This window comes from Pelobates fuscus, chromosome 2, assembly GCF_036172605.1.
Source record: "Pelobates fuscus isolate aPelFus1 chromosome 2, aPelFus1.pri, whole genome shotgun sequence".
Classification (NCBI taxonomy): domain Eukaryota; kingdom Metazoa; phylum Chordata; class Amphibia; order Anura; family Pelobatidae; genus Pelobates; species Pelobates fuscus.
In genome coordinates this window covers 305,417,300-305,441,084 of record NC_086318.1, presented here as the reverse complement: position 1 = coordinate 305,441,084, position 23,785 = coordinate 305,417,300, and the positions used below count along the sequence as shown (strand labels likewise).

The 23,785-nt window shown below is 39.4% G+C and overlaps 1 protein-coding gene across 1 annotated transcript in view; it reads left to right on the top strand.

Annotated features, from left to right (window-relative positions):
* Positions 1-19,310, top strand: part of LOC134586308 (G-protein coupled receptor family C group 6 member A-like) — a 41,831-nt gene extending 22,521 nt beyond the window's left edge. Inside the window, exons 3-7 of the mRNA XM_063441788.1 lie at positions 261-1,100; positions 1,866-2,078; positions 7,810-7,927; positions 17,776-18,600; positions 19,186-19,310. Coding sequence (XP_063297858.1) covers positions 261-1,100; positions 1,866-2,078; positions 7,810-7,927; positions 17,776-18,600; positions 19,186-19,310 — 2,121 coding nt within the window. The remainder of the gene's footprint in view (positions 1-260; positions 1,101-1,865; positions 2,079-7,809; positions 7,928-17,775; positions 18,601-19,185) is intronic.
* Positions 19,311-23,785: the final 4,475 nt, after the last annotated feature.

The following is a 23,785-nucleotide window of genomic DNA, read 5'->3' as shown; positions in this document are numbered from 1 at the left end:
ATGTGTACACAATTTTGATAAGGATGTATTTCAGGCCATTGTGAGGGGCCATTTTGAAGGAGACAGGGTTATGGAGGAGAATTCTGCAAACACTACAGAGATATGAGTATACAAAAAAAAAAAAAAATACAGCATATTAATGAAGCCAAAATCTATCAAATACCTTAAAGCTGTATTTGTGTCCAGAGTGTCCCATTAAATACACATTGTGTTAACATATATTTAAATAGATTAACTGATCTTTTAGTATTTTATTATAGGTAAGTCCTGCATCATCTGCTCCAGATCTTAGTGATACCGTGCAATTCACTTCATTTCTGCGCACTGTTCCAAGCGACGTGCACCAAACACAAGGAATTGTCAAAATGATAAAAGAATTTCAGTGGAATTGGGTTGCAATAATTGCAAGTAATGACGATTATGGACAATCTTCAGTTAAATATTTAAATGAATATTTTGGAGACAATGGAATATGCATTGCATTCATAAAAATTATTCCTTCAAATATTAGAGATCCTAAAATGCAGGAAGCGATAAGCAGCGTAATGGATAATCTTCAGAAGTACACTGCAAATGTCATTATCATTTTTGCTCAAGCTTCTTGTGTCATTAAAATTTTGAATGAATCTATTACTTATAACATAACCAGAACCTGGATTGCTAGTAATACCTGGTCTTACTCAAGAGACGTAGCAAACATTCCAAATTTTAAAAATGTTGGAACTATACTTGGAATAAACTTTCACGGAGAAGTTCTTCCATATTTTAAATCTTATCTACGAAGTCTCCAGCCTCACAGAAATCGTAAGAAAAATCTAATTCTTAAAGCATACATCAAGGAACATGCTGAATGCACCAAGGATTCCAGAGAATATCAGAAATGCAATGATTTGTTGTCTAACTGTTCTACTACTGAAGATTCTATGAAACAAAACTTTTCTCAGAGATGCAGGATAAACAATTCAGCAATAGATGAATATATTGAATGGAGCGTGGTATTCAGCACAAATTTGGCTGTAAAATCAATAGCTTATGCTTTGAAAAACATTTTGTGCAAAGATGAAAAATGCACAAAAGACACAATGTTTGCACCACAAGAGGTAAGATAACCAATCAAAATAACTCACACATTGGGCCTCTGAAACTCCCATAACACCAAGTTCTATCTTTGTATTTTTCTGTTTTGTAATGTTTGTTTTTGTGGTCATTGCTTGTTTTCATATATCCGAATAAAATGCAAAATTGGAATAAAGAGAAGGGGTAATGGATGGAGGGCAGGAGAAATGAGAAGAAAGAGAAAGGGCTTGAAAAGGGAAAGGAAGGAAAGTGAGAGAAAAAGAGGGAAAGGGAAACTTGAAAATGTCTTGGTATAACAATTATACATTCATAAAATGTAAGAGATACTTTGCCTAATGTATTAGAATACCAATATTACCCTCAACATGTACACTTTTTAGGAATATAAATTCTGATAGGTTCTAAAAATATATATTTTTTCAATTAATCACAAATTGTATATTCAGAAAGACGCACTAGGTTTTAACATTCAATAGATTTATATTTAATCCCTTAGTGACTGAGATTTTCCAGAATTCCATGTATTTGTAACTGATGGTTTGTTGTTTCATGCTTTACCATCACATTTATTTGTTAGCAATTTGGACTCAGAAGTCAATAGGTTAAAAAAGAAATCATGTTCACTAAAGCACTGAGACCCCCTGTAAAAGATACAGAATCATAAAACTAGACGATAAAGGTAATGAATTTGCAATTTTTCTAAAAAGGTCTATTCTGCTTTGTGATTGTGCTTTTACATGTCTAATGTATAATCACATCTTTTTTGTATTTGCTTTCTTCATATACAGCTGGTCCATGAAATTAAAAACGTTAAGTTCCCCTTCTTTGGAGAGATATTTAAGTTTGATAAAAATGGTGACTTTGTGAATGGCTATGAAATTATAAATTGGTATTTCGATGTCAATGGTACATCGTTCAAAAAAATTGGATATTATGATTTTATCAACAATAATCTTACACTAAATCATAGTCTTATCAAGTGGAACACATTAAACAAAACGGTATGTAATGGTATGTGAGGTAATTAATAGATATGTATGCATGATTAAGCATTATGTTTATTTATTCAAAACAAATCCAAATTCTTCAACAGAACTTTTTATTCTCTGAGCAGGGACTTATAGTGTCCCTTTAAGAATTTTTGATTATTGATTGGTGCAGCTAAAATAGAGCATGTAAGAAAAACGAAGTTGAGCTAATTAAAGTAATTCTAGGGAATTACTAAAGATAAGTCAGTGTTTACATTACTGCCTAGTAACACCTCTAATGGCAGTCACTCAGTTGGCCATTAGAGGAGCTTTCTGAGTCAGAGATGCACAATGTGCAACACTGACATTCAGCATCTCCACACACTGCATGGAAACGCTAAATGTTCCTCATAGAGATGCATTGACTCAGTTAATCTCTATGAGCAGATGCTGACTTGCGCAGCATGACGTTTTGCTGAGCATGTGCGATAGCCTCCCAATGCTTTCCTTGGGCACCAATACAGCTTTCATGCAAGAAAAACTTTGTTGTTAAATGTATGCACACAAAGTGTCAGTCCCAGTAGCACTGAGAGAGTTTTTAATTCACAACCTGGCTGCAGACAGTCAGAGAAACTGCAAACGGGTAGTGAAATCCTTACTATATGCCTCCCTGGGTGTTCTGTCCTTCAAATGTAGATTGTTTTGTTGTTTAGATCGTTCAGTACTGTCACTGGCTGGAGTTGTGTGCATGCCTTGATTCAGTTCATCTCTATGAGCAGATGCTGACTTGCGCAGCATGACGTTTTGCTGAGCATGTGCAATAGCCTCCCAATGCTTTCCTTGGGCACCAATACAATTTTCATGCAAGAAAAACTTGGTTGTCAAATGTATGCACACAACGTTTCAGCCCCAGTAGCACTGAGAGAGTTTTTAATTCACAACCTGGCTGCAGACAGTCAGAGAAACTGCAAACGGGTAGTGAAATCCTTACTATATGCCTCCCTGGGTGTTCTGTCCTTCGAATGTAGATTGTTTTGTTGTTTATATCATTAAGTACTGTCACTGGCTGGAGTTGTGTGCATGCCTGTTTGGAAGTCTTTTTTTGGAGGTAGGGTGTGTGGCTAAACAAACTGGCTTATAGTGCAGCATTCTGCAAAACATTTATTTATTTTGTGTAATAACTGTAGATTTGAGCATGCAAACAAATTCAGCATATTAATGAGGCCAAAACCTCTCAAATTGGTGCCTGGAGTGTCCCAGTTCTGGACACACACTTTAGATTATCCTGTAGATAAGAGGACCCTCAGAGGCAATGCGATTTTAGCACAATGTATTTTGTGCAATTCACTTGTGAGTGCCTGTCTTACTGTTTGATTTTATTTATATTTTGTTATATTAACCCCTTAAGGACACATGACGTGTGTGACATGTCATGATTCCCTTTTATTCCAGAAGTTTGGTCCTTAAGGGGTTAAATACTACACTAAGTATTTTTGTACTTGCTTTTTTCTCTCCATTTCCCTGTATATGCAATTTTTGAGTGGTTTTATCCTAAAGTGATTTTATCTTAAAGGTAATCACATTGTTTGTTTGCATACTTAAGCAAGAGCTTGTGAAGAGTAGTAAAAAAAATAATATTTTTATTTGATTTATTTTTTTTAACAATGTGCCTGTGGCAAAACCGACCTCGCCACTGGGCATTGGAGAAGACTGATGGTCCCTGGGATGTATTGCTCTGTAAAGACATTATTTGGGCATATTGTATTTTATTGTGCTGTTTGGGAAAGAACCTGCAGTTTTGGCATGGCACTTCAGATGCAGCCGAAGTGCCAAAGTAGTCGAAGTGGCCGCAATTAGAAAACCGAACACGTGGGGCGGCAATTTTGATTCATTCGCATGCAGTCAGCGGTGTGTGATGTCAAACTCATGGAACTAAAATCGGCTACAGAACGGCACGAACACCGCTGAAGTTTTACCTTCCCTGGAACTAATGCATTCGACAGTTCATTCGACAATTCGAATGGTTGTCGTTCGTCTGTTTGAACTGACTTTAACATGGGAAATAGACCAACCGTACAGCCCAAATCTATGGAACTGTTTTGGGCATGAAAATGTGCTTGTGGTCGGTCATAAAAGGACTTCCAGCTAACTTTTTAACCCCTGGATGGAATTGGCTGAATTTTGACTATGTTTATAACTAAAGTGTGCTGAGTAATAATATGTAATTTTACATGTGTAAAAACTGTATTTCTCTGCCTGTGATAATTACATTAACCCATTGTGTAAGGTAATTGTATCACAGGCAGAGTCACAGGATTTTGTGTGGGAGTGTCTGAGTGTATTGAACATATTGATTGGTTGTACTTCAAAACCCTGTGGGCAGTACTATGTGTGCAAAATGGGCATAAAAGCAGAGTGTTTGATTAAAAGCTTCAGTTCTTCTTCACCCTCAATCTAGAGTCCTGTCTCTTATTGGGGGAATTGCTATATCACTACAAGGGATTGCTATGCTCTGCATACACCCTTAACTAATCACTACTAAGCGCTTGTTCCTGTTTTGCCCTTGGAAGGAGTCTGTAACGGACCATTTCAGCAGACAAGGGGTTAAAATCCATTTAGGCGATAATCCCCTTTTCACAGACAGGCACAGCTACTGTAGAATCACCAAAACTCACGAATTGGATATAAGTGAATGCACCAAACTCCCGAACTGCATACAAGGGAATAAGGTAGCACTCCAAACTCCCGAACTGGAACCTCACGAATAGCTGCTAGCAGACGAACAGGAAAAGCTCCCAAGTGGCTTACACTCCTGGCAGTCAGTCCCTATCAGCATACAGTGAATCCCCCCAAGAACGAGACAAGGCTGAGGGCTACCTGCCCAGTATTTATGCAGGTCTCCCACCTGGTGGACACTCCCCTAAGGGACCAAATGGGAGACTGAAACAACAGACAGACATGTATCACTTTAGTACATACAGCCACAATACTTTCCACACAATGCATCCTGGCTTCCTCCCCTCTGCCCTGGAGAAGTAATTCAATTATCTCCCAGGACAAAGGCAAAACTCCATTACACATGTGGGGACACAAAGACAGACTATCACTTTAAAATACAAGACACATTTTATACATAAAACACAGACATGTAACATATCCCCAGATAGCTCAGGTCTGAGTGCACATTATAAGGTGAATGGCACTCAGACCACACGAATACAGTTTAATTGCCATGGGGCTTAAGTCTTTAATTTTACGAACAGGCTCCATGGCATAGCTATCTGGGTTAAAACATTCACATAAAACAAACTACCGAATTTACATGCATTCGCCCAATCCATATGAATTAGAACCAGGGCCTGGAGCTGCAGCTCTATCAGCCTCTATGTTAAACTGGCCGTGATTTGCACATTTACTTGACTTTGCGCCAGATACACGTTTTTTATATATGTATATATTTGGCACTGGGAAATGAAAGAAACAATTCCATCTTTTCACAGCAACTTTTTTTTTCCACGATATATGCTATTGCACATTATCAAGTTTGTATTTTGCAGCACCAATGAGACACCAAAATTGTAAAGTAAAAAGGTTTTGCCATGCCTCCAGTCAAAACAGACAAACATGAGCAATAAACAGTGATACAAAAAAACAACCAAAAACTGTTTTCATCTATCAGATGCTATTCATTTTTTCACACTTTGTGCAATTCACTGATAATGGAGAGCAGTCCGAATACTTGTAACCAGAGGCGGCTCTCTAATTAGGCGGTTTAGGCGGCCGCCTAAGGCCTCGCGCTGGCTGGGGCCTCGCGGCCGCCTAAACCGCCTGTGGGCAGACTGTGTCAGGTCCTCGGTCACTGACCGAGGACCTGACACCAGGAGGGGGCCCGGCGGCTTGCCCAGTATGCCGCCGGGTGCGAGGCCCCGCAGACACCGGTCTGCAGCTCCGCAGTGATCAGAGCTGCAGACCATGTGTCTCGCGATAACCGGCCAATCAGAGCGTTGCCGCAGGTTACCACGGCAACGCTCTGACATCTCACGAGATTACATGGTTTGCAGCTCTGCGGAGCTGCAGACTGGAAGCAATGGCCACCGGACCACCAGGGAGCCCACTGGACCACCAGGGAGTACAGGTAGGCTTTCTCTCCCTCCTCTCAGCCTCACTACCCCCCACAACACCCTCAGCCTCACCACCCCCAACCACCCTGAGCCTCACCACTCCCACCACCCTCAGCCTCACCACCACCCTCAGCCTCACCACTCCCCACCACCCTCAGCCTCACTACCCCCACACCACCCATCCAGTATAGGTGTGCACACCCAGGTGCTACCACAATTTATTTGAGGACAAAGTTAAAACAGCAAACGTTTCAAGCAGCAGCAATGCTGCAATGCATTCATCCCAGCATTCCAATGCCAACACTACACACACATACGCTAACACTGCACATCAATACACCCCTGCATTCCAACACTAACACTGCACACAAATACACTCCTGTGTTCCAACAACATTGCACACAAATACACCACTGCATGTCTGTCTGTGTTCCTGTGTGTATCTCAGTGTTTGTGTAAGTGTGCATATGTGTGTGTGGCAATGCCTATATCCTAGCATTCCAACACCAACACCGCACACAAATACACCCCTGCATATGTACCTGTGTGTCTGTGTGTGTACACATTTGTGTCAGTGTGTATCTCTGTATGTGCCATTGTGTGTATCTGTGTGTCAAAGTGTGTATCTGAGTGTGTGTGTATGTGCTAGTGTGTGTGTGTGTGTATGGCATTGTGTTTGTGTTAGTCTGTGTTTCTGTGTGTCAAGGTGTGTGCATGTGTCCAGGTGTGTGCATGAATCTGTGTGTTTGTGTGTTTTTTGTGTTTATCTGCGTGTCAATGTGTATGCATATCTGTGTTAGTATGTATGTTGCTGCAAACACAATCATTATATACAAACACACCCCTAAATTCAAACTCCAAAATTATATACAAATACGCCCTTCACTCACACCAATACTACACACAAATGAACATCTGCATTTAAAAGACAACATCCAAACACACCCCTGCATGCAATTACAAACATTACATACAAACACACCCCTTTATTGAAAGACTAACATTACATACAAGCACCAACCTTACACACAAAAGCACACCTACATTTAAAAGTCAACACTATATACAAACACACACCCCTGCATTAAAATGCAAACACTACACACAAGTACACCACTGCATTCCAATGGTAACAGTGCATACAAATACACCCCTACATGCACACACATACTCTATACAAAAACATGCTTACATTCAAATTTACAAAAACTACTCACAAATACAACCCTACAAGAATGGCAGAATGGTAGATCTGGCATATCATTGTGGGAGTTGTACGACTGATGGGTATCTATCTTTTCCCACTCTAGAGGGGAGACCCAAAAGAAATTCTTGCACGAGGCCCTCTCTATATTAGTTCCATTACTAGGTTGGGGTGGAGGCCGTGATTGCACGCCAGAGAGCTGGGGGTTGGGGGAGGTGGGGTGAGGGCAGGGTCCAGGGGCCCAAGCAAATGCCCAGGGTCAAATTGATATTAAAGACGGCCCTGCAAATACCTATGGAGTTTGTTTGGTAAAATAATAATCCAAAAGTGTTGTCCTCCTTGGTCATTGGGCCTAGATGGAAAGCTATTTGGGTTGTTGCCATTCTCAGTGTTCCTTTGCATCCAGTGTTAGTTTAGTTATCCTTTAATATTCTTACAGATTCCTGATTCCAATTGCTCAAAACCCTGCCCTCCAGGATATGAGAAAAAATACACGTTTTTATGCTGTTGCTATAATTGCACTCCTTGCGCAGAAGGTTACTTTTCACCAGATCCTGGTAAGTACCACTATAACACGAGTCACTGAATGACTCAATAAAGGTTCTTATGGAGAAATTATAAACATTATTTATATTAACATTATTAATATGGTTATTCACAGCAGTGTGAATTAAAAGCAAATTTTGAATATAAGGTATAAATAACTCAATCAGAAAAATTATCTAATTCAGCTACGCTCCCAGTTCTGAATTTTCCCTTTGTTGAATAACCCTGTTAATATTTCAGTAACCGTGCAGTGCAACTTTATGTGCCTTACTACAATGGCTTTGACTTTGATTTGGTATTAACATTTAGCTCTTGATTTGTAATAGCAACACTGATATGCTGCCAAGGAGCTTGTTCATGCTCTGATAATCTCTTGCATGGATTACTGTAATTCTCTCCTAGTTTGGTCTCCCCAAAAGCTTAACTGCGCCGCTGCAATTGGTAATAAATGCTGCCACCAGGCTGATCTTTCTCACCCGTTGCTCCTCCCATATCTCGCCCCTTTGTCAATCCTTACACTGGCTTCCTGTATCCTAGAGGTGTTGATTCAAAATACTAACCCTTACCTATAAAGCTGTAACCAACTCTAGCCCCTCTTGCATTTCTTCCCTGATTCATAGATATGCCCCTTCTCGGTCTCTCCGCTCTGCTGGTGACCTTTTCCTGTCCACTGCCCACACCATTACTGTTAACACGCACTTGCAGGACTTCTCCTGGGTGGCTCCCTTCCTCTGGAACAGCCTGCCCACCCCCATCAGACTCTTCCCTATTCTTCAATTGTTTAAAGGACCACTCTAGGCACCCAGACGACTTCAGCTTAATGAAGTGGTCTGGGTGCCAGGTACCTCTAGGATTAACCCTTTTTTTTATAAACATAGCAGTTTCAGAGAAACTGCTATGTTTATAATGAGGGTTAATCCAGCCTCTAAATCCTCTAGTGGCTGTCTCATTGACAGCCGCTAGAGGCGCTTGCGTGCTTCTCACTGTGAAAATCACAGTGAGAGCACGCAAGCGTCCATAGGAAAGCATTGTAAATGCTTTCCTATGCGACCGGCTGAATGCGAGCGCGGCTCCTGCCGCGCATGCGCATTCAGCCGATGACGTCGCGATCAAGATGGAGAGGAGGAGGAAAGCTCCCCGCCCGGCGCTGGAAAAAGAGGTAAGTTTAACCCCTTCCTCTCTCCAGAGCCCGGCGGGAGGGGGTCCCTGAGGGTGGGGGCACCCTCAGGGTACTCTAGTGCCAGGAAAACGAGTATGTTTTCCTGGCACTAGAGTGGTCCTTTAAGAAGTCCCTCAAAACACATCTGTTTAGAAATGCTTATGGACTCCCAGAGTAACTTAGCTTTACTTATCCAAATCTGTCTCTTGTCATACTCCACTCTTACCTCCAGCGCTGCTACTTTTCCACCTGTCACCCTTGCTGCCCTGTTGTGTATTTGTACCCCACCTCCTCTAGACTGTAAGCTCATTTGAGCAGGGTCCTCATCTACCTATTGTTCCTGTTTCACTGTGTAATTGTCTCATTTATTGTAAATTCACCCTCCTTTCATAATATTGTAAAGCACTGCGGAATTAGTTGGCGCTATATAAAAACCAATAATAATAATAATATCATTTTGTGAGATTTATTTTTTCTAACATCAAAATGCTGGAATTTTTTATTTGGCATTTGTTGAATTTCCAAAGTAACAAAGTTACAATTATTTTTGGCAAGGACATGAATTCTATATTTCCTAATTCTACATATACTTACAGGAATGCACAGTTGTTGTTTTTGTTTTAGTTTTTTCATTTTCTGAGTGCTTCAAGGAAGCATCGGTCAAAATTGCATTGTACCAAACTGTTTGAATTATGTTTTGCTGTTAATGTTGCCAAAGTTAGAAAACCTTATTGATTACAAAACTGAACTTTAGTCAAAATGTTGTGTGTATTTCCTCGTGTGTCCATGTGGTCTCCAGTATGTAGGTAAGACATCCAGATGTCTGGGGACCAGAATACGCAAGCGCAAATACAAGATTAAAAGAGGATTTAAATATCACAATGTTTTTTTTGCACTTTCTGGATCACCGTAATAGAGACCCTACAGGAATGACATGTTATGGGATACAGATGATTAGTAAACACAGTGGAGGGGAGGAATTTTGAATCTACTCTTAGTAAATGTGAAATGGAGTGGATTTTCAATGTAGATACTTTGTCCCCAAATGAAATTAATATGGACTTTGAAAGGAGTGTTCTTTTATAGTCTATTATTTGTTTATATTTGAGATGTTTAATTACTTAATTGAATTTTAAGTGTACATATATTTTCTCCACTTTTCCAAACCTGGTCTTTTAACCCCTCAAGGACCGGACTGTTTTTGCGATGTTGTACATTTGCGACCAGGCATCTTTTTACACTTTTGTGGTGTTTGTGTTTAGCTGTAATTTTCTGCTCTCTCATTTACTGTTCCCATACAAATTATATATTGTTCTTTTCAGGACAAAATAGGATTTCTCTACGTACCATTATTTATATAATCTCATGTAATTTAATTTTAAAAAAAAATGAAAAAATATGATGAAAAAGTGAAAAAAAATACATGTTTTTTTACTTTTATGTGAAAAATCTTTTACTCATCTACAAAAGCGAATGAAAAAAACTGCTAAATAGATTCAAAATTTTGTCCTGAGTTTAAAAATACCCAGTGTTTACATGTTTTTTTGCTATTTTTTTTGCATGTTATAGGGCTATAAGTACAAGTAGGATATTGCGGTTTCAAAACATACATTTTTAAAATTTATCAATAGTGACATTGTAACACTATTATCTGTCATAAATCTCTAAATAACACCCCACATGTACATATTTTTTTTAAAGTAGACAACCCAGGTTATTCAATATGGGGTATGTCCAGACTTTTTTAGTAGCCACTTAGTCGCAAACACTGGCCAAAGTTAGCATTCATATTTGTTTGTGTGTGAAAAAAGTAATAAACTAAATTGAACGCTAATTTTGTCCAGTACTAAAAAAGACTGGACATACCCCATTTGCAATACCTTTGGTTGTCTTCTTTTGCAAATGGTATGCCATCAATGGGGTAATTCTCATTCCTGGGCTACCATACGCTCTCAAAGGCAACGTAACCAACCTGGCCATTTTCAATGTAAAAATATTTGACCCATATATTTGACCCCGTAACTTTCAAAAACGCTATAAAACCTGTCCATGGGGGGTACTGTTATACTCAGGAGACTTTGCCTCACACAAATATTAGTGTTTCAAAACTGGAAAATGTATCACAACAATTATATCATCAGTAAAATTCCTGTTTGTGTGTGAAAAATGCAAAAAAAGTCACTTTCACTGACAATATCATCGCTGTGATATGTTTTACTGTTTTGAATCACTAATATTTGTGTTCAGCGAAGTCTCCCGAGTAACACAGTACCCCCCATGTACAGGTTTTATGGTGTCGTAGAACGTTACAGGGTAAAATACAGTGCTAGCAAATTAAATTCTCTGGACTTTCAACCTGGGTTGGCAGGCAGGTCCCTCAAATTGCAATCAATAAAATTACTTAATTATGTAAAAATATTACATAAATACGCACGTAGAATTTAAATATATATGCATATTTATATATTTGAAGTCTACGTGTATATTTATATAATTATTTATGTAATTTTGTATATGGACATATGTATAGTTCGTATTCTTTTTATTTATTTATATACACATAGATATATATATATATATATATATATATATATATATATATACAATTTCATTCTAAGTGTATTTTGATATAAATATATATATATATATATATATATATATATATATATTAATATCAAAATACAGTTAGAATAACATTTCATATAGATATATAATTATTTTTTAATTTTTATTATTATTTTTACATTTTTTAATTTAATTTAAATTACTTATTATTTGTATTTTATAATAATATATATATATATATATATATATATATATACAATATATATAGTTATTATATATTATATATATATAAAGGGGTGTAATTTAATTATACGTGTATTTTTATATTAATATATGTACATATTAATTTAAAAATACACTTAGTATGACATTATATATATGATATATAGACAATTATTATTTTTTTATTAACATTAACTTTAATTTTTATTTCTGATTTTACACTAGCAGGGAGACTGCCTGTCAGCACAGACAGCCCCCCTGCAGGTGGACACATGGACACCTATTGTGACCATGTGATCGCTCTGTTGAGCGATCACATGGCCACAGGGGTCCTAATCCGCCATGGGGAGACTGTCTGGGCTGCAGGCAGTCTCCCCACACCGGGACCAACGCCGATCGCCGCCGGGGGAACGACGGCGATCGGGTAAGTAACTAAGACCGTTTGGACGGTTCAGGACCATCAGCGGTCGGCAATGCAAAAATGCCGATGACGGTCCTGAACCGTCCTCGGTCCTTAAGGGGTTAAACATGGCTATTACCTTGTGTTACATAAACATTTTTATATAGTTAAAGCTTTTCAAATATAGATTCATTTACTTATATTAGTTGGAACAGTATGCTATCCTACCCACTTATAGTTTTTTTTTTTTTTTAATGTATGAGATATTTTAATGTATGCAATGTTTATATATATTTTATTTTTGTGTAGTATATTTGACTATATGACTCCCATGTATATTTATAATTCCATATTGCAAAACAAACTCTTGCAAGTTTGCCAGTAATGGCACCTAGTAGTACTGTCTAATTTGGACATTTAAAGATGGCAAACTAATCCTCAAGGACTTGAAATGCTGATATCCGGATTTACTGATGTGGGCGAAGAAGCCACAAGGATGCTTTTCAGGCGACTCTCTTTGGGATAAGACAGCACCTACCCCGATATCGGAAGCATCCAGCTCAAGAATATAGGGCAGTGAAGGGACAGGATGCTGTAAAATAGGTGCAGAGGCAAACTTAGTTTTCAGAAATTCAAAAGCCTGAAGTGCCTCGGAAGACCAGACACGAGTATTGCCTTCCTTTTTTGTCATACGGGTAATAGGTGCTACAATAGACGAAAAACCTTTGATAAAACGTCTATAATAATTAGAGAAACCAAGAAAACGCTGAATGGCTTTCAGACCTTGTGGTAGTGGCCATTCTATGACAGCAGCAAGCTTCTGGGGATCCATACGAAAACCTTTAGCAGAAATCAAATACCCCAAAAACTGGACTTCGGATTGGTCAAATAGACATTTTTCCAGTTTACAATAAAGACCATTAGCAAGAAGGGTCTTCAGAACTGTCGTAACATGTCTGTGATGAGTGTGTAAGTCTGTAGAATATATTAATATGTCATCCAAGTACACAATTACAAATGTGTGAATAAAGTCTCTTAAGACGTCATTAATAAATTCTTGAAATACTGCTGGGGCATTGCAAAGCCCAAATGGCATAACAGTATACTCATAATGGCCTGATCTAGTGTTGAATGCTGTCTTCCATTTGTGGTCTTTCTTGATACGTATTAAATTGTATGCACCTCTAAGATCCAGTTTGGTGAATACCGTAGCATGTTTGAGCCTGTCAAACTATTCCGTGATTAATGGTATAGGGTATGCATTTTTGATGGTGATTTTATTTAGACCTCTATAATCGATACACGGTCTTAAATCAACTTCTTTCTTCGATACAAAGAAGAACCCCGCTCCAGCCGGAGAAAAGGATCTCCTAATAAATCCCTTGTCTAATGATTCCTTAATATATTCCTCCATGACACGGTTTTCCTTAATATATTCCTCCATGACACCGATAAAGGGTACACCCTGCCCTTTGGAGGTATAGTGCCAGGCAATAAGTCAATAGCACAATCGAGAGGGTATAGCCGTAGACAAAGGAGGAGTGGTAGGAACATTAATGGAATTCAAAGGTGTAACTTCAATAGTACAAGACTCGTAGCAGGCTTCACTCCATGATTTTATTTGCCCTGTTTCCCAGTCAAAAATGGGATTGTGAGCACGTAACCATGGGTACCCTAACACTAAGTGTGAAGAGGGAGAGGTGATGACCTGGAACCGAATGGTTTCATAGTGTAAAACCCCTGTGTACATGTGTAACGGTACAGTCTCATGAGTAACAACTGGAGAACTTAATGGTCTACCATCTGTGGTCTCAACGGCCAAGGGTATTTCCTTCTCTCTGATGGGAATGTTGTTTTTCTTCACAAAACCAGAGTCTATAAAATTTTCAGCTGCCCCGGAGTCAACCAGAGCGTATATGTGTTCAGCTATACAACTCTCTCCCATATGTAAAGAAACAGGGAGAAGCAAGTGTTTAGGAGGCAATTTAGGAGACTTAGATATCACACCCAAGGCCAGTCCCCTATAATGTCTTAGGTGCGAGAGTTTTCCAGAAGCAAAGGACATTCCTTTACCATATGGTCTCTCCTACCACAGTATAGGCAGAGTCCGTCCCTTCTCCTATGTAATTTCTCAGTATCAGAGAGTTTGGCAACCCCAAATTGCATAGGTTCCTCATCAGATACTTTAACACTCTCTGGTATATTAACTCTGGGGTTAATAGGTGTAACATAATGTTCTTCTCAGTATAGAGCCTGTCAAGAATCCTATTATCTATATCAATGAGGTAGTCAATAGGTCCTCTAATGCAATAGGAAGCTCCTTAGCTGCTACCTCATCCAATATAGTGTCTGATAAACCTTCCATGAAGGCAGTAGTTAACCCATTGTTGGTCCAATCTACCTGTGAAGCAAGGGTACGAAACTGAATAGCATAGTCAGCCACAGACCTAGAACCCTGTTTAATTCTCATTAATGCTCTTGCGGCATTCTTTGACCTTTTCGTTGTGTCAAAAGTTCTATGAAAACTGTTGAAATCATGCACCATAGGTCCATTAGCTTCCCAAATAGGATTTGCCCACTCAAGTGCTTTATCGGTAAGTTGGTGCATAAGGAACCCAACCTTAGACCTCTCTGTGGGAAATGAACGTGGATACATCTCAAAGTGGAATTCAATTTGATTAATGAACCCTCTGTCTTAGAGTCCCCTCCATACCTAGGAGGAGGTGTTAAATGGGCCGAAGTATTAGGCAAAGTAGATACTTCAGGAAGAATGGGTGTAGGAGGGTTAGGAGTGGTTGCTGGAATGGTTCTAGATAAGAGCGTCTGGAGAGCCTGGGCTATCTGATCCATACGGTGATCCTGCTCTACAAATATAGCCTCTTGGGACGCCATCTGTTGAGCTAAATCTGCGGGGTCCATGGCCCTATCGTAATGTAACGAGATTATACCCCAACACGCAGGATCCATCTAAACAGAAGACAACACAGAGGGAAGATACGTCTACCGGTCCTTAGAGTGGCCGGACTCGACGTATGTAGGAGAAGTACAGAGTCAGGAACGATCCGAGGTCAAGGGCACTAAGAGACAGCGTAAACTAGGACTAGCCGGGGTCTGGTACACAGTAAACAGCAAGCCGGCAAACAGAACAGATAAGGATAAAGAGTAAAACGAAGTCAGAATACAAAGCCAAGGTCAAAACGAAGAAACACAACTGAACACAACAAGCGCTAAAGGGAACTGTAGCAGAAACCACGATAGGGCAAGGAACAAAGGGAAAGAGGTAAGTATAAATAGCCAAACATCTATTATGATTGGTCCCTGTTATATCCACACCCCCAAAAGGTAATTGTATGGGGAGTGTGGCATGACAGGGACCAATGGGAGACCTTTTCTAATTAGGCTCCCACTGTCCCTTTAAGAGCGCGCCCGAGACTCGTGGCGCGCTCTTAGTGTCAGGCGGGACACGTGACCGCTTCTCGTGGTAACTGCCCGCCCTCCATTTCCAGCCGTCGGATGAGCCGCGCGCGGCTCGTGCAGCAGCTGAGCCGTGCGCAGCTTGAATAGAGGACCCCGGCCGGCACCCGGAAGGGTAAGTCCCGCTACAGTTATCAATTAAAAGTTTTTATACTACCTCCAACTGAATCCCTGCTACAGTTTGCTGCATGAAAGGTGGATAACAGAAGGCAACCAGATGAAGTAATTCAGAGCCCGCTATATGTGGCTCTGCATACTGTGAGTTGACAATTGTCACCTATGGTTTTATGAAAAGTTGTGTACACAGAATTATGCTATGGACTGTTCTATACTTTTAGGTTGACCTAACACTCACTAAGGATCAATAGTGAATATGTATTATCTGTTTTTTTTTTTACACTCATTTGTTTTTTAACAATCTAACTTATTTAACAATCCATATTTTTTTCTGTTTGATTATTTGTATTTTGTATCTTGTGAGTGGTTATTGACACTGGGGAAGCCACACTTATTTATTGCACTAGCCCCACTTTTTCCCCTTGTTTTGCACTTTTTGGGAATTATTTGCAACACTCATATTTGTGTTCCTTAAAGTTTGATGAATAAAACAGTACCCCTATTTACAACATTTATGGTGTTTTGGCAAGTAGCAGATTAAATTCTCTGAACGTTCTACCTGGGTTGTCAGGCAGGTCCCTCAAATTGTAATTTGTAACATCGCATAATTGTGTAAAAAGATTACATTAATATTGAATTTTAATATATATACACATATATTTATGAAATTATTTATGTAATTATATATACATTGGGACCTCGGTTTACGAATTTAATGCGTTCTCCGGGACGTTTCTTATTGCACAAAATGTGTAAACCGAAACGCGGTGTCCCATAGGAATGCATTGAAAACCAATTAATCCGTTCTGGAGGTCAGAAAAAAGTCAAAATGAGCTGCAATGGAAACCAACCCACAATGCAGAACATACAATAAAACAAACGACAAAGCTCAGCTCCCTACCTTTCCACAGCTTGAGAAATGCACCAAAAAAATCCAAAAACAACTGCAAACAATTTCCAGAATGGCTCCAAAACTCGATGCAAAGCCTGCTCCAACATCTCCACACTCGGCGCCACGTGCAACCCACAGGCTCCAGCATGCAGGGGGCGGTGCTATAAACCTCCCAGGTGCAATGCATCCTGGGGAAATTTGCTTTGTATTGCGAAAAAATTTTTGTAAACCAAGGCATTATTTTCAATGGATTTTCATTTGTAAATCGAAAATTATGTTAACTGAGGCGTTTGTAAACCGAGGTCCCACTGTATATATATATATGCAAATATGAAGTGGGTGCACTCGAGGGATTTTCGTGAATAAACTAGTATTTTTTATTGCACATTAGCAAAAAATTAACACACTGTCCCGATCGACGTTTCGACCCCAATACGGGTCTTTCTCAAGATCCACTTCATTTTTGCATATCTTCTCAACGCGGTTAGCACCAGGGTACAGAATTTATAAATAAATCTTGAAGTTTTATTGTGCAATTATGCACCAGAAAATGTGTCGACGTTTTAGTCCTCTATGGGACTTTTCTCAAGACCAAGGTTTCCCAGAAGCTCCAGGACTCAAAGCCATTACAGACTTCTATGCCCCTGTGAAGCCCATTATAATGTGACTGGTATAAAATACCATAACTGCGTTATGGGGTTAAAGCAAAACTTCAGAGTAAATAATAATAAGTAATATGCTGTTCCTTTTAAGTTAATGCTCTTTTTATTTTTATTAATTTTCATTATTTCTTTTAAATTATTATTAAATACATGAGAAAAATTGAAGAATTGATCAAGTGTATGCATAATAATTAATTTTATTATGCTTTATTCTTTGCTTAAATTGTGAAATATTGAGATTCCATTAGTGCAATTGTAATCTTAGATATTTAGTAATTATAAATACAGATAGCTTTAATAGTGCAATGCACATATTAAAATATTAGCCTTTAATACAGTTAGCATAATGTTATGTTTCTTTCTTTTAGATATGGAACAATGTTTTCCATGTGGTGACAACCAATGGTCATCTAATGGGAGTTCTCGATGTGAAGACCGGAAAATAGAGTTTTTTAATCGGAAAGACTCGCTTGCTATTACACTGATGGCTTTTGCTACATTTGGTTGTATTCTAATTTTAACAACTGTCTACTTTTATATAAAAAATACTAATACTCCAGCAGTCAAGGCAACAGGAGGAAAATATAACTATCTAATAATAATATCTTTATTATGCAGTCTTTCAAGCATATATTTATTCATTGGTCATCCAAGCGATGTTGTTTGTCAGATTAGACAACCACTTTATGGTATTAGCTTCACCATCTGTGTTTCATGCTTATTGACCAAGTCTTTAAAGTACAATTTACCGTACAAATCAAGTGAAAAAGTTAAATATATATTAAGAAACAACCCACCAATTATTATTGGTGCACTGACTATCTTCCAGATTTTAATCTGCATATTATGGCTTACAACAAAAAGTCCATTTCAGACAACTATCTACTCTATGCCTAAAATCCTAGTTCTTCAGTGTGACGAGGGGTCCTATATTTTCTTTAGTATCATGCTGGCATATATTGGACTTATATCATTTGTTTGTTTCATTTTAGCTTACAAAAGCAAGAAATTACCAGACCAGTACAATGCCAGAAGCATCTCATTCACTATGCTTATCTACATGTTTGTATGGATTATTTTCATTCCAATCTATATGCACACCAGTGGCGTGTATCTTCCATCTGTGCAAATTTTAGCCATCTTAGCTTCAGTGTATGGAGTGATATTCTGTTGCCTATTACCAGAATGTCACAGTATATTGATCAGAAACAACCAAAGAAAAAACACCCCAGAGCCAAGGCTCTCTATTTTACAAACAAACCTGGACGTAATTGCTCCAAATGCTAATGTCATGATGTGCGACGCTAACCATTGCATAGAGGAGAGAAGAGATACTACAAATGGCATTATTTTATTGAGACGGCGGAGAAGAAGCATTTAGTAAATGAAAATTTACATACTGTATATGGTTTGTAATGGCAAACTGAAATATGAATTTATATTTTTTGGAGCAATAAAAGTAATATTTAAATCTTATACAAGTCCTGGAAGTGCTATATGGATAGTGACATATATATGAGGTCTGTCCAGAAAAAAAACAGCCATTGTTAATATAACAAGACAGTTTGTGTGACATTAATGTAACCTGGCAGCCAAAGAGAGTGGACTGGAATGTGCATGGGTGAACAATGACAACTTCACTCTTCTAGTCAGTGGGGGGCGCTAGACACTGTTGAGTGAGCTTGTGTACAGTGTGGCCATCCCATTCAAAATGACCGAGCGAGTAGAGCAAAGAATCTGCATCAAATTTTGCGTTAAGCTTGAACATTCCTCCACAGAAACTATTCAAATGATTCAGAAGGCTTTCAAGAATGGGTGCAGTACAAATAAAGGTGTGGAACAAACGCTTCAAAAATGCTCAAAGATTTGGCACCCTGAGACTTCTGGCTTTTTCCAAAACTAAAATCATCTTCGTAAAGGAAAATATTTCAGACCGTCAATGACGCGACAGTAAATATGACGCGACAGCTGATTCTAACAGGATTTTGCAGTGTTTTGAATAGTGGAAGAGATGCTGAGAGAACTATGTGAGATACCAAGGTGCCTACTTTGAACGGGATGGAGGCAATCTATCTATCTTCTTCTCTATTTTTCATTATACATGACTGGATACTCTCTGGACAGACCTTCTGCGTGTGTTTATATATATGTGTGTAGTTTCATCATTCCAGGGTCATTAAGGTGGTATTAATAACATCTAGACCCAGAAAGTATTATTGGTAACATGGGCCAAAAAGAGGTCACTTTAACACTAGCAATTAGGACATTGGAGGTTGTCAACTTCTATTTAATTAACCACTAATTAAGTCCCAATGTCAGTCTTCACCAGATCCAGAAATGCATTACTGGGACTCCATTTTATTCCACACACACACCTTCTCATCATTCCCAAAAGAAACCTTTAATTATATATTTCATGACTTCATTCAAGCAGACCAGAGATAGAGGGAGGGGTCTGAGTATACAGACTGCAAAAACAACTTGAAAATGCATGTTATCTTTAGATTTGTTTAGCATATGTATGCATTAACCACATATACTGACACTATTTTTAAATTGGACATTGTTAAGAAGCTTATTCTACTTTATCCAATTATTGTCAAACTGATTGTATGATTCAAAATGTTTATTTATTCTTCTATACATAATGTCAGCCCTATTGCAAGGGATACCCATATCATATAATTTTTAAAATGAATGCATAAAAATACAGCTGTGTAAATTTCTACTGTTTAGTTTATTTTAGAGGTTATCAATGAGCAGCAATTTATATACAAAGGTCGTATTTAATTTACATTTATGTGCTATATATGTTTTCCTAATATATATATATATATATATATATTATTTTAAATGTTTTAATATTTTTTTACTGAAAAGAGTAAAATACCTTGTTATTGATGAACAGCAATATGATCAGAAAATGCTCAAATGTAATAAGGTGGCCAACTGCCAACACAGCTATTGCTGATTGACTGCACTTTTTTTTATAAAGCTTTGACAGGCTGCAAGTTGATCCCTGTATTATCTTTGAACATACACAACTTTTTGTGTTTATAGGTGGTAAGCTCTTTGGAGCAAGGCCTTCTTCATTTACTGTTCCCATATGTCACCTGCTTTTATTAGAATTATTTAAACAATAACACCATGAATATAGGCACTTATTACAAGTAAACAATGATGTCAAAAGCAGCTGATTTGGAGTGTGGTATGTGAAATAAACCACTACAAAGAACAGTGGAGCACTCACTAGTTGTAAATAAAACTCTCAAACTTAAATAAATATCAAAAAACAATCACCGAGTGAAGAGTGGAAAAAAAAGTTGTGGACCACCAGATACAGTGGTCAGGGGAATGTTGAAAGTCCAATTTTGGCCGTATTTGCATGCCATATGTGTAGTGTTGCTTTCATTAGAGGATGTGGGCGCCCCAAGTCGAGCACTCTGCTGTGGGTCTAGCCACGGAAGGATACTTGTCGGTCTGCCTATCATCGTCATGTCTATAGATTTCCACAGTTTAGTCACTCCATCTTTCGACCACTCTGTGATCCTGAGCATATGCGTAGCCTTGGGGTAAAGCTTGAAATCTGGTAAAGTTAGTCCTCCATCATTTTTTGGCAGGGTGAGGGTCGTCTTCTATGCGTGCCTTGAGCTTGTGCCACACAAATCAGAGGATCAGGGAGCGGAGAGAAGTGAAAAATGCCTCCGGTAGGATGGGCAAAGTTTGGAAGAAGTAGAGGATAAGTGGAAGGATGTTCATTTTTACGACCCCAACTCTGCCGAGTCAGGAAAGCTGTGGTGCCATCCACTCTATATACAGAGTAACATGGCTCCCTCTATATACAGTGTAACATGGCTCCCCTCTATATACAGAGTAACATGGATCCCCTCTATATACAGTGTAAACATGGCTCCTATCTATATACAGAGTAACATGGCTCCCTCTATATACAGTGTAAACATGGCTCCTCTCTATATACAGAGTAACATGGCTTCCCTCTATATACCGTGTAAACATGGCTCCCTCTAAATACAGAATAACATGGCTCCCTCTATATACAGAGTAACATGGCTTCCCTCTATACACCGTGTAAACATGGCTCCCTCTATATACAGAATAACATGGCTCCCTCTATATACAGAGTAACATGGCTTCCCTCTATACACCGTGTAAACATGGCTCCCTCTATATACAGAATAACATGGCTCCCTCTATATACAGAGTAACATGGCTCCCCTCTATATACAGTGTAAACATGGCTCCTCTCTATATACAGAGTAACATGACTCCCCTCTATATACAGAGTAACATGACTCCCGTCTATATACATAGTAACATGGCTCCCTCTATATACAGAGTAACATGGCTTCCCTCTATATCCCGTTTAAACATGGCTCCCTCTATATACAGAATAACATGGCTCCTTCTATATATAGATTAACATTTCTCCCCTCTATATACAGTGTAACATGGCTCCCTCTATATACGGAGTAACATGGCTCCCTCTAAATGCAGTGTAAACATGGCTCCTTTTTATATACAGAGTAACATGGCTTCCCTCTATATACCGTGTAAACATGGCTCCCTCTATATACAGAATAACATGGCTCCCTCTATATACAGAGTAACATGGCTCCCCTCTATATACAGTGTAAACATGGCTCCTCTCTATATACGGAGTAACATGGCTCCCTCTATATACTGTGTAAACATGGCTCCTCTCTATATACAGAGTAACATGGCTCCCCTCTATATACAGAGTAACATGGCTCCCTCTATATACAGTGTAAGCATGGCTCCCTCTATATACAGAATAACATGGCTCCCTCTATAAACAGAGTAACATGGCTCCTCTCTATATACAGAGTAACATGGCTCCCTCTATATACAGTGTAAACATGGCTCCTCTCTATATACAGAGTAACATGGCTCCCCTCTATATACAGAGTAACATGGCTCCCTCTATATACAGTGCAAACATGGCTCCCTCTATATACAGAGTAACATGGCTCCTGAGCTGCGGGTGGAGGCCCTATAAAAGAATACTGTCCTCCTCCCGCCCCCACCCCTGAGCGGCGGGTGGGGGTCCCAAGTTACAATAAGAGGGGGGACCTACTGTCCTCCCCCCGGCCCCCACCCCTGAGCGGCGGGTGGGGGCCCTAAATGAAAATCCCCCCCTCCCCCATCAAAGGTGACTAGGGGTCCCCAAGCCACTAGTCACACACCCAAATAAAAAATAGTGAGGGGTGAATAAAATTACTACCCTGTAAAGTAAAATTCAACTTACTATTCAACGTCTTCTTTTTTCTAAAATCTTCATTTTTCAGCCCCAAAAAAGGCCAAATAAAAAGCCATCATACCCGTCGAAAATAAAAAAACGAGCGCAAAAAAATAAATTAATCCATCTTCACCCATGGAGGGCTCCGCGCAGACTAGGTTATTAACATAAACCCTATTGTTACAATTGTTACTTGAAAAGCATGATGAATGCCGTTGGGGTACCACATGCTCATTTGTTATACCTCCATGCACTACAAAAATAAAGAATAAAAAAAATAAAAATTAATAATAATAATTAAAAAAAAATGTATGCAGCTCCCAAATTATTCTAAAATGGATGCTGTCCAGGAGGCGGGAGGGTCTGCTAGGGAGGGTGTGCTGCTGATTGGCTGGAATGTGTCTGCTGACTGTGAGGTACAGGGTCACCGCCGTGGCGAACGCGAACACGCTATGTTCGCCAGGAACTATTCGCCAGCGAACCGTTTGGTACATCACTAATTATGACACAGACACTTGGGGACACAGAGACACCACAGTGCCCCCATGTCTCCCAGTGTCCCCATGTCTCCCAGCCAATGTCCCTGGTGTCTCAGTGTCCCCTTGTCTCCCAGTGCCCCCTAGTCTCCCAGTGTCTCACTGTCCCCTTGTCTCCTAGTGCCTCCATGTCTCCCAGTGCCCCAAGTGTCTCAATGTCCCCATTTCTCCAAGCCAGTGTCCCAAGTGTCTCTGGCCCTGTTGTCTCAGTGTCCCCATGTCTCCCAGTGCCCCCATGTCTCAATGTCCCCATGTCCCCCAGCCATTGTCTCTAGTGTCTGTGTCCCTGATGTCTGTGTCTCCATGTCTTTAAGTGTCCCCTATTTTCCCAGTGTCCCCATGTGTTCCAGCCAGTGTCCCCTAGTCTCCCAGTGTCCCTGGTGTTTCCGTGTCCCCAGGTCTCCCCGTATCCCCAGGTCTCCCCATGGTCCTAGTGTCCTAGTGACATCGGGACTGTGGGAGACATGGGGACATAGACACATGGGAATACTGGAGGACACTGTGATACATAGGGACACTGTGATACATAGGGTCCCTGGGAGACCTGGGGACACGACACTAGGG